At 41.3% G+C, this 12,801-nt stretch overlaps 1 protein-coding gene across 5 annotated transcripts in view; it reads left to right on the forward strand.

Annotated features, from left to right (window-relative positions):
* The window catches only part of rims2a (regulating synaptic membrane exocytosis 2a), a gene marked incomplete at both ends in the record, with an annotated part of 185,209 nt that overhangs the window by 154,088 nt on the left and 18,320 nt on the right, over positions 1-12,801 (forward strand). For 3 of the 5 annotated variants that reach the window (XM_083918612.1, XM_083918613.1, XM_083918614.1), the window contains one exon: positions 9,527-9,771. In XM_083918612.1, the coding sequence (XP_083774738.1) occupies positions 9,527-9,771 (245 nt within the window). The remainder of the gene's footprint in view (positions 1-9,526; positions 9,772-12,801) is intronic. The other 2 variants (XM_083918610.1, XM_083918611.1) reach the window with 1 other exon arrangement.

Consider the following 12,801-nt stretch of genomic DNA (forward strand, 5'->3'; position numbering starts at 1 on the left):
GCCTCTAACCATAGACTCCTACTAACAATACTGTCGACCTGTAGTTCCCAGTGGCTCTCTGACTTTTGCACGTTAATATGATGATGTGCAAAGTGTATGGTGACTATCCTCCACCCTTTATTGTTCACTAATGCGCCCCTATAAACCCTTGACAATTTGACTGAGCTGACAACAGTTTGGTAACCCATGCAGCCTTTTCACACTTAAGTAGCAGATAAAATAAGATTAGAAATAGTACAGCAAGCTTCCAAGATTAAGGAGCTGTTCACCCATAAAAAATACTTATCCATCAATCCCCAGTTGAGATTTATTTGCAGAGAATTTAAGATATCTTCTATTCTGCGGAAATCTCAGGGATGGATACCTCAAAACCTCTATGAATAAAACCAAACCCACACGCCTGTATGGAGAAAGGCGAGAATGAAAGTTTCCTTCGAATATAACCTACAGTAGTGGTTTGAAACACTTAACCAACTCCACTCACATTAAAAAAACTTTGCATTGCAAAACTCAAACATACACAGTTTGCTAGCAGATTGTAGTGAGGTGATATATATTTCTTGTTGCCCCCTCAAAGGCATAATACAGTAACAATACTTTGGTTTCTCTAGTGGCCAAGCTTCTATCTAATGGTTAGCGTGCCTTTCTGAAGACAATAATGTAGCTCTGAGATTTGAATGAAGTATTTATGTCTCAACATGCAACATGAAAAACTATGGTTATTTAATTTAATTTTAACCAATCACACATACATGACTAAATGCACGTATGGAAATATTACAATTTTAAAGGTTGAATATGGAGAATGAGCAGAACATCGCCATCTAGTGTCTCAAGATCGTAGTCGCAACAACAAAACATAATTCCAGCAGTTGGGTTGCCAGGTGCGTTGCCAAGTGTGTCAACCCAACCCCGCCGGCAAATCGCACCATAAAAAAAAGTGTTGCAGCTGTAATGGCTAATGGTAACGGCTAAAAGTAACTGTCAGTCAAACGACTGACGGTTACTGTTAGCCGTTATCATTAGCCATTACAGCTAAGTAATCATGAAAGTGATGTTACCGATCAAGGAGAATCGTAGCCATTTGGGCGTGTGTTTGAATGGCGTTTCTCTCCTTTCTCTCAGGCCATGGAGTGAATGCTTGGCCTATATTGACTCTGGTTTTTGCCCGTCTCCGCTCACTCAGCTGCAAATAACGCCCCCTTCACTGAGGCTCAGAAGCAGCTGCAGGATTGGCAAACTCCATTTCACCCAGTGGCAGCCTACAGTAGCTGCACCCAACGACAGACAGGCTGCTACCATGGAAACAGAACAGGACAGAAAGTCATTGTCAAACCTGTGAAAAAAAAATTAAACATTAATTATTAATATTATTATTATTATTAATATTATATTATTAATTAATAAAAAGCAGTACTTTCATTTTGTTCTCCTCAAAATGCCCCTTGGGTGTGTTATTAAAAAAAACAACATAGTTTTTAATGAAGATTCTACATATTCAACCTTTAAGTTAATGCATTCATCAAACTGTGGTTTTAACATTGTGAGAGTACGGTGTATATAACATGACATTATTTATTGTGGCCATAAGAAAGACTGGTTTCCTTTCTAAAGAGTGCAAGGTGAGCAGGTGTAAAAAGTATGTCAAGAGCAAATTCAAGAGCAAATAGATTTATAATCCCACAGCAGGATAAACGCTGATCTTACACTGCTAATAAGATGTCTTCACTTCACAATCACATTCACAGCAGGATCCAAGTTAATGCTTCTTGCCCACATTAGTACTGCTCAGTGTCTGTTTGGACTTGAGAGAAAACACATTAAGATAAAAGCAATACCGTCTTATGTGTGATTAACACGGCACCAGTGTGTACAGTCTGATTAAGAAAATGCATCCCACATTGTGTGGGAGGCCAAATGCCCATAGCATAAATATGAGCAGGTCCATTGAAGAGTACACAGATATAATACCTACACAGTGCATTTTTAGATACAGATTAATGCTAAAAGAAGATATAAAAACCCTGAGACTGTGCACTGTTATCTATTGAGGCTGCATTGCTTTTCTATTAGTCTGTGCTGCACAGTGCTGGGATGTTGCGTCAGTATTTTGTATGTCTGTATGTCTGCTTTTTTTTTTTTTACACGTGTCCTGCAGTGTCGTTCTGCACCTGCAAGTTTTCAACTCAAACCTCCCACACTCCCCCAGCTGCTCCTCAACATGCCATTTACATTTCTGTCTCTCTATGTAACACCACAACCCTCGTTCCTAGACTGACAACCAGCAATCAATTCACTTTCAGTTGAGTCAATGGAAACTCTAATCAGTGTGATTAGCCTCAGAAAATACACTCTGAGTAAATATTTCAATTCAGAAACAAATATTCTGATTTAAAACATGTCTTCCTCCTTGGCTGAAAGTGAGCTGGGTCAGTTGTGCTCTTAACATGTTGACAACTGTTATCTGTGTGATCAACCCCAATTCCTTCATGACAGCTACAGTATAAATCTATAACATACTGACTTTTTAACCACGTGAGTCATTGCACGTTCTCCTTTTCTGGGACAACAACACGGGAGACGAGATATTCAAGAATAACAGAAAATCTATTTGATGACTTCAGGTTTAGGGGAGCTGTTCATGTGAGTGCTTCACTTCTAGCTTTTATAAACTGGCGTTAACACAGTATATAAACTAGCTCCGAATGAATCAAATGCTGAACAATAATCTTATTTTTTCAATATTATAATATTGTATAAAAGATAGTTACACAGTAATTATAGCTGAAGGCCGTTATTTAACCAAAGTCTATAAAACTTAATAAAACAAGTGGTTGCTAAGCAGCGGTACATTTTAGTATCAGTAATCAAAGGTTTGGATATAACAATGATTTGCAGTCAGAACTCAATACACATGTTATTAAGGCTTTATGGTTTGTTTTTGTGTGACGTAAATCACATTGTGTCAGGAAACTATAGTATGCACTGTTCACACTGTCTAGGTGGCATAGACAACCAGGAGACAGAATATCATATCCTAATATTATATAATTAGCTCAAAGGTGCTCAGATATCTTCGAACTGTGCCTCCCAAGTCATTGCTTGAATTAAAAAAGACATGTAAAACAGTGGAATAAATTAGTTATTCTCCAGTCTTTCTCTTTAATGAAACATTATCAAGATTAGAGCTGAAACAGTTCAACTAATTCAACAGAATCAACAGAAAGTTAATCAGCCAATATTTTAATCATTTGAGTTATTTTCCATGCAAAAAATGAAAATGGGAGAAAAAGAACCTTCTGAAACTGGATTTTGATATGATAGTAAACTGAATATTTCCAGGTTTTTGACTGTTGATTGGACAACAAAATCAAATCAAATTTGTTAAAGCTGCAGTAGGCAAGTCTGGCAGATCGAGTTGACTCAGTCAAATTTAGAATGTGTACAACTCTCATCCCCCTCCCCCTCTGCCCCCGAGCTCCTCAGTTCCCTCCCATTGAGTGCTCGTCACTGCGTGTGCACTAGAGGCCGTTTCTTCTCTCATCAATAAACAGCATAGAGAACATGCTACATGGAGGTAGGCTGGCTAACTAACTCATAGATAGCAACTGCCAACGTCATTTAGCGTATGCCTAGCTTGAGGCGTGTGCCTGTGATACTGTAACTTAAGGTAGGGACTAAGTCCTTGCCCCAAATGAAGGAGTTCAAGTACCTCTGGATCTTGTTCACGAGTGAGGGGACGATGGAGCGTGAGTTTGGCCGGAGAATTGGAGCAACAGGGGAAAGAGATCTGGGCCGGAAGGCAAAGCTCCCGATCTACCGGTCAATCTTGGTTCCTACCCTCACCTATGGTCATGAAAGCTGGGTCATGACCAAAAGAACGAGGACGCGGCTACAAGCGGCCGAAATGGGTTTTCTCAGGAGGGTGGCTGGAGTCTCCCTTAGAGATAGGGTGAGAAGTTCAGCATCCGTCAGGAACTCAGAGTAGAGCCGCTGCTCCTTTATGTTGAAAGGAGCTAGTTGAGGTGGTTCGGGCATCTAGTAAGGATGCCCCCTAGGCGCCTCCCTAGGGAGGTGTTCCAGGCACATCCAGATGGGAGGAAAAAGTGTGGTATTGGATATAGAAGTCACAGATCACGTTAGAAACATCAGCCTGTACAATGAACTTTAACAGTAGACACAGAGCATTACTATGACAGCCTCCAGGTTGATACTGTAAATACCAGAATTAACCAATACTGTGTCCCGAGATCATTGGAGGAGTCAGGAAGTTGCTATGTAAGGGACGAGAAGCTATCTGCCTCAAGTGATAAAAGGTTAACTGCTCTGCTTATCTGTGTATGAAAGCAACGAAGCAGAGTGGTTTGGCAGAAACAACGCTACTAGCTACATTTACTTATGACTCATCTCCTATGCATTGAGGTCACAGTGTAAATATACATGTGCTACACAGTAAACAGGCCTGTTCTGCCTGGGTGTACGAACAGGGCGATAGCCATTTAGTCCAAGAGCGCTGCCACTGCACAGAGTGCTGAGGCAGCTCTAAGCTGCATTACCACAAGCTGCAATCCTACATTACCACATCCACTCCTCCATGTCTCTTTCTTTCAATGTTGTCACCTGGGTTATGGCTCATTCATGTGAGGGAGAGTAAAGACGTATTTTGAAGGACAGGGCCTGATCATTACTAAGAAGAAGGAGGGGATGTTTACTCTAACCCATTGGCCCAGTCAACAGGGATAGGCCTGTATCTGACAGCTGGTGATAACATTTCAGTACCAGCTTTAAACTTTTATTAATAACTTCAGTCTCTGACAAAAAAAAGTTGTGTTGACGGGCATGAACGCATGCTAATGCTCTGGCCAGGGACACAGTTGCCATGGTAACATGTTTTTCCACCTCACCTTCATAAAGAAGCAGTGATCCTCTCTGTGAAAGGCTAATAGGGAATAAGTATGGGGAGACAGGATGCATCTCGCATGACTTTACATTTACATGCAGCATTTATGATCTGTTCTGGGTAAATGAAATGGCCCTTTAAGAGTTGGAATAAAACATATTACTGAATATTGCTTGGCCATCTTATATTGGGGTTTACAGCCATATTTCTCCTATTTAAACATTGTGACATGTTAAAAGTACACTACATTACTTTTTTTGGGCTGATATAATTATTGTTTTTATCTGAAGATAAACTCAAAATATATATTCAAACTTGTTTATTGATGACTTTTAATAGTAATTGTTTTGGCCTTGTGTTGATCACCAAGTGAAAGAGATTACTCACCTCTTTATCCAGAGGTTGTATGGTATTGTTATCTTACCTTTAAAGACAGCATAGTGTCAACACTTTCGCAAGATGACCAAGATGGTTTTGTTTTGCCTCTGGAACATCTTGGCCCAGATAAAAATGCACGGTGAGCAAATCTGCATGATGAGGAACACTATGTTCTTTGGGCTGAGGTTGAAAATCAGAACTCCCCAGAGAGTCCTGATTTCCCAAGCAGGCACATTTACACAGTGAGACCTGCCTGAGTGCCAAGACCTGTTCAGAGGGAAGATATTCAGTAATGAAAGGGGGTGTTAGAGGGTCAGCGAGTGGATGCTGGTGTACAGTTATGTTTATCATAAATCATTATATAACCCTGGTCCACATTGGATCACTAGAATTGATCTATTTAGATAACTGACATGCCTATTTAGATCACCATTACATACCCAGTTATCAGAAGAATGTGTCTCTTAAGATCAGTTGTTAGTCCATTTAGACAACAAAACTAAGTAATAAGAATAGAAGGTGTCCATTTATTAACAATTTAGATGAAGCGCATGTTAGACAAATAAACATCTTCAACTTTATTATTGGCCTGCTTCCTGGACACAGATTAAGGATTGTACTACAGTCGATATAAACATGACTTGACTAGTACAGTGTGTCCAGTGAGACTAGAAGGACCTCAGCCCCATTAGATGAATACATTGCTTCTAATTTTCAGTTATTGAATATGAATTTATCATGCAACATGATTGTTTTATTTGAAAGGGTCTGAACAGTCTCATAATGTACATTTGAAGCTCAGTGGGCATGTGGAGAGGCAACAATGGCCCAGTCCCCCTGACCTTTCCACTGAGCTGATATTTGATGCAATATAAGAGACAGCATTATCACTCTGTGTTGGCCAGATGCAATACAACCTCTCTGTGATGATAGTGAAAGAACGTATTTTAGAGTTTCACTGTACCACATCAGCCTGTGGTGTTGTCAGGAGTCAAGGTGCTTGAAGTCTGCCTCAAAGCTCCCGGACTGCATTAACTGGTCAAAGGCACTAATCCCCCAATAAGCATTCAATATGTATGCACTAAAGTACATGCTGATCCATGACAGAACCCACTGGCATTCAAACAGGCATAGACAAAAGGCTTTTTATTGCAGACTGAGGAAAGAGGTGCATGCATTCTTCGGGAGCACATCTGGCTTATTTCACCACCAGCTGGCTACCAAAATAATGTGTATAAACAACCAAATTTAGATTCTTTCTTAGAATTCAAATGAGACAGTGCAGAATGTTCGTTCTTGTCAGAGTATGAGTTTTCATACTACATACATATATTACGTGGAAAATACTTATTATCTAACTCCTATATAAAAAAAGTATTTTCTCCCTCTCTGGAAAGAGAGTGGCTTAAGGCTTTAAAACAGGCGCCAGGCTATGAATGCCTAGCAGATTTGAAGTACTCAGGCTCCAACAAGGGTTAACATTTAAATTAAAAGCGTCACTTCACTTCACTTCACTTCAATGTCAAGGTAATGCAATTTTGCTGCTTGCACTTCAAATCCTATTACAGTGTCAGACATAATCTCGATTATATACTGATCATTTTCTTCTTTCTAATACAATGGCATGAAACACTAATGTCTAATATATGAAAGAGCAGAATTTGAAGGACCCTAATTGAAGTAATTGATGGAGTCAATTGTGGAACTGCATCGATCCTCCTCTCGTTTAAGTTAGCGTGTCTCTCCATAAGTTATCTTTATAAGACAGTTACATGGTGGAGGTCAGACACTTTAATTAATGAAAAGTAGCCTGAGGGCACTACACATAACTCATCCCATTAAGAATGCAGAGCCAATGATACAGAATGTAATTTGTCTCTTAAAGATAATTTTACAAGCAGAGCTAAAATAAGACCCTCATTTAGACACTGGCCTATTTCCTTTCAAACAGGAAGAGCTGGAGAATAATGCTGATGACTGACAACTTTTTTTTGTGAGCAGTTAAATGTAAACGTACGAGTGTCTGGTCACGACTAAGGTGCAGAGAAATTGTTTCCTATCTCCGGTTGTAAATGAAATAGACTAAATGAACTTGCATGTCCTATTTTCTCTAAGTTGTATGTAAAACAAAAAACAAAAACAATAATGCTTTGATTAAAATGATTTGAATTGAAATAAATGGTAACATTTCTTGGTCAATTGGTTCAATTTTTTAAATAGAAAAACATTAATTTGAACTGGAGATTAAGCTCGAACAGCAGGTGGTAAAACAATCACAGTTCTGGACCTTAACTAACTCATTTCTGTTTTTCTGACAACGTTAAGGATACACTGACCATATTTGCTTAAAAATTGGGATTGAAAGTTAAAGGTACCATGTGGAGGTTCTGAACACTGGTAGCACTGTGGAGCAATGTTTTTACATGTGGGTCCCTGTTTTGTTTGTTCTGGTACATGCAACACAGTCCTGCTGGTGGTTTCACAGTATCTCACTGATCTACAGGAGGTATTAATGAACCAAGAAATGTACAACTGTGCCGGCAAGAGCAGTGAAGAAGAAGACTGAGAGCATGTACACATGGGTGTTATAATGAAGCTTAAGAACCTTTTTTTTTTTAAGATAAGATATTCATTTGTTAGTCCCACAAAGGGGGAAATGTCCTTATTACAGCAGCAAACAGGATAGCAAACATAGAAGAAGCATCAATAAGAAACAATAAATTGTAGAAAAATATGAAAAATATAAACACAGGGCAATATAAAATAAATGAACAACAGGAACAGTATGTACAATATTTTTAAAATGTTCTAACTTTAAACCAATTTAAGTGTTTTGTGAGGAAGGAAACGCGTTCAACACTTTTGTTAGACCTCAGTGAAGCTCTCAATTTGTTGAGTAACATCTTGTTCAAACTGCAATATTTCAGTTCTTGCACAAAAAGTCAACACACATAGTGACCGTGACCGTGACAAGATAGAGGCTTCTAAAAGAACAGGGTCATCTGCAACTACATCATATATATCATATACATACTGCCAAAGAGGCCGCTAGAAACAAGGTATCTCCATCCTTATGGAGTACACGTTTAAAAGTAGCCTAAGCATTATTCTGTGTGCACTCACTATAACATAGTGATAGTAAACATGTGTTGAATACCTTTGAAAGTGTCACAAACAGGCTTCTAAAGTTCTCAATGATCAATGGAATCACACGCTGTTCAAGTGCTCACTCATTTGTGTTTGACAGAATACAACACAAGGAAACTCACAGGTCAAAATGATCAAAACACATGTAAGTGCTAAGAGATTAAGGGAGCTGAAAAGTGTAACATTTGATTTTTCACTGCAAGAACAATTTTTTACAATATACAGTAAAGTACATCCACTTTAAACCCTAAACTAAGCTATACTGTAAGTCATGAACTCTTGTACCTGAACTCTGTCCTTCTCTCCTTTTCACCCCACGCCTTCTCATCTCCTGTCCCTCTCCTGCCTTTTTTTCTTTCCTCTTCTATCCTCTCCTCCTGTTTTCCTCTGCCATCATCTCTCTCACATCCTCCCCGCTGGCCTCCTCTCTTCTCTGCCCTGTCCTCTCTCCTCTGCGCTGTCCTCTCTCCTCTGCACTGTCCTCTCTCCTCTGCGCTGTCCTCTCTTCTCTGCGCTGTCCTCTCTTCTCTGCGCTGTCCTCTCTTCTCTGCGCTGTCCTCTCTTCTCTGCGCTGTCCTCTGTTCTCTGCGCTGTCCTCTCTCCTCTGCGCTGTCCTCTCTTCTCTGCGCTGTCCTCTCTCCTCTGCGCTGTCCTCTCTCCTCTGCCCTGTCCTCTCTTCTCTGCCCTGTTCTCTCTCCTCTGCGCTGTCCTCTCTTCTCTGCCCTGTTCTCTCTCCTCTGCGCTGTCCTCTCTCCTCTGCCCTGTTCTCTCTCCTCTGCGCTGTCCTCTCTCCTCTGCGCTCTCCTCTCTCCTCTGCCCTGTTCTCTCTCCTCTGCGCTGTCCTCTCTCCTCTGCGCTGTCCTCTCTTCTCTGCCCTGTCCTCTCTTCTCTGCCCTGTTCTCTCTCCTCTGCGCTGTCCTCTCTCCTCTGCGCTGTCCTCTCTTCTCTGCCCTGTCCTCTCTTCTCTGCCCTGTTCTCTCTCCTCTGCGCTGTCCTCTCTCCTCTGCGCTGTCCTCTCTCCTCTGCGCTGTCCTCTCTTCTCTGCCCTGTCCTCTCTTCTCTGTCCTTGCCTGCCCCCATGTCAATGGTGGTGGCTGACAGTGACTTTGCATCCAAAATGAAAAACAGGCAGATGGGCTCGTCGGGCGGGATAAACATGACCAAGAGCACAAGCATCAGCGGGGACATGTGTAACCTGGAGAAGACGGACGGCAGCCAGTCAGACACGGCGGTCGGCACGGTAGGCATCGACGAGAAGAAGAGGCGCTCCAGCATTGGTGCCAAAATGCAGGCCATGGTCGGCATGTCGCGCAAGAGCCGGAGCACCTCTCAGCTCAGCCAAACAGGTAGGGCACCTGCACAGCCACTGTACTGTATGTTAACATGTGCTTCATCTGTCCTGTGGCCTGTGTTCTGTCTGTGTGGGTTTCTCTGTTGTTTTCTGTTTTTGAATGTTGCGTTTTAATTCTTCCTTTTCCCCACTTTCTGAATCTCAAAGGTCTTTGGACTCTGTACAGTCATTTCCTAGAGATGAATACAAGAGCATTACTTTTTTCACACCATTTTTTTCTCTTTCCTCTAGGTATCAGCTCTACCGGAAGTTCCTCTTTCTGTCTTTCTTCCTCCCTTTTTTCTTTTCTTTCTTATTACACCACTGCAGTTGTGTTTTCATGCATAATGCCGGTGATTTGATTTTGTGCTTTGGTTTTAATCTCTTGATTGATTGTGGAAAATGTGTTACAGCTATAGCAGCTTTGCACTTCCTGCCACGTTGATGCTTCAGCTGCTTGTCTCAGGTCACGTTTTGTCACCTTTCATGTTGTGATGCTCTCTCTACTGAATTTCCAGTGTAGAACAATACCTCAAACTATGGTTGCATGCGGTTGTTTGTATTTGTTTTTATAATATGAGAATGTGTGCACAAGAGAGATAATAGACAAGTAGGTGTGTGTTGTGTTGAGGGTTTCAAACCTATTCTACTTTAGCTGAATGCAAGATTATATATTTTCCTGCAGTGAAAAAAATTGAATTTTGCTGGACAATTTTCCTAACTCTTCAGTATCATTATTTTTTTCTGTGGTACTTTCATTTAAAAAATGCTCAGTAACTGTAACAGAGGAGCTGGGCTGCAGTAGCTGGTTCCAGTGTGAAAAAACACCTAGCAGGTGGCGTGCAGTGATGTCTCTGGCCAAAATCATTGGTCTGGTCTGTTCATAAGAAGGTCAGTGGATTGGTTCACTTGCCCTCAACAGCTCTCCGGTTCATCTCTATGCATCAAGAGCCTTTTCATCTTGTCTATTCAACCCTAAAGTGCTCAATAGTGGCAGAGGTACGGAGAGATGAATGTATGAGAGGAATTGAGCAAGAGTCTGAAGCAAGGCTGTGTGCTCACGTGGCACTGCACTCACCCCCTGGCTCGTGAGTTGACTGGCACATGGGCTGCTGCATTATCTCTGAGGGTTAATCATTTCTACCTTTTATTAATCATATTAATATATAAGTCAGCAGTTTTTTGTGGCATTTAAGTATGGTTTACTTAGATATAGCTGCTGGAAGATGGAATTAACTGTTTTATGGTTCCTGCTCAGTAACTGCATGGTAAAGCAAAAGTCTCGTGTTGTTGACTATAATAATGCTTATTTTGCTGAATAAGATGACCCAGACAAACCCAACTGACATGCACACACTCTTTCTCCATGCAGACACGGCACAAACTGAGCAGCCTAAAATTCCTAAAGCTATTAATATTTCACTCACTGTTGCCAAGTGCATCAGATGGAGTCTGTGAGAGTGTGCGTACATCTGCTTTTCTGTTTTTGCGATCTGTATTTGGTTCTGCACCAGCACAAACACTGCCGAGCTGTCTTTTGCCCTACTTTGTTGTGCATTATCCTGAGAGGCTCGTCGCCCGCTTGAAGGGTGCATTCAAAGGATGTTCGATTTTAAGAGACTGCTCGACAGTTTGTGTGCACTGCCAAGTGATGGCGGGGGATGGGCAGATCAGCCAAGCAGTACGACTGTGGCTTTACAAACACAGGTTAGTCAGATGGAATGGATGTGGTCCCAGGTGGCTGGCCTTGAGTAGTGTGTTCACAGTTTGCAGCTCTGGATTTGAACTGCTGGACTTGTCCTCTCAGTCCTTGGTGGAGGGATCTTGATTTTTCATGTCAATATTTCACTATATCAATAAAGTTTGGAGCGTATGAACAGTCACAACTGCTTCGTATTGCTAACTGCTATTTGAAGACTTACTTTGTGCATACGTCCATACCAGGACCTGAGACTGAGTGCAAATGTGGCCGTAAAAAGCAAACAATTTACAAGAGACAGTAGACATTACATGTGCACTGGCAATCTAGCAGTGAACGTCCAACAGATACCAGGACAGATTTCTTAGATGCAGAATGGAGACTCTCACTGAGACTGATTCATTATTGAGTTTGTGTGCTTTAATTAAAGACAGAAAGAATGACGCCTATAAATGTCCCAAACACAGCATAATGAAAAGAAAGAATATGCAGGCAGAGGGCAGGGTCTCTGCAGATACAGACACCACCACACACTTCTAATGGGTCATAGATGAGGATTGACAGGGTTATCTTTTTGTATGAGTCAATTGAATCTTTAACAGTTTGTAAATGATGATATACGTAGGGTGTCAACGTATTCTCATCAACAGGTTCCTAGGAAATTTTATGAAGATTAATGCACAAAAAATCATATTATATCTTACGAAATTATATCTCTATTTCATGCTGGAAATGGCCACAATAAGTAGATTGTGACAGTTGTGTTTAATTGCGTTTAGGAAACAAAAGGTGATGGTTGCGTTAAGGCAACAAATTGCCCTAACGTGAAAAAAGCTGACGGTAAGGGTTACATCTAAACTCCATGGGGAACTGAGGCAGAGCGTACGGAGGCAGGATGCAGCTTGGTTTTTTACGGGCTACACCAACTCTGTCACTAGGGATGCGTAGCCGTGAGCAGAGGGGGATAAATAGATGAGCCACGTAAAAACTAGAGCAGAGTCACATGCACCGCTGACGGAGTCCATGGAGTTTCACCGTTAAGTGGCCTTCATATAAGCTTTTTGCGCTGGGTTCACCGCGAGGTTGGGCGCAGGGACCCAGTAAACGGCTAAATTGAAGTTAGTATTAAAACAACCCTTAGCTCATAAAACTGCCTATTCACAAACCTGGTGTGACTTCTTATAAACCTCCATCATTACTTTTTCTACAGAGATCGTGATACGACTTTAATATAACGTTAAACAGTTCGGGGAACTAGCCGGCTTGATGTTGATCTCGGCGCAAAGCGTCGGCGCAAAGCGTTTTTACCGCGTATCATGTGTAGTGCTTTTTGCTGGCCGCTCCAGT

This window comes from Echiichthys vipera (assembly GCF_963691815.1).
Source record: "Echiichthys vipera genome assembly, chromosome: 8".
Lineage (NCBI taxonomy): Eukaryota > Metazoa > Chordata > Actinopteri > Perciformes > Trachinidae > Echiichthys > Echiichthys vipera.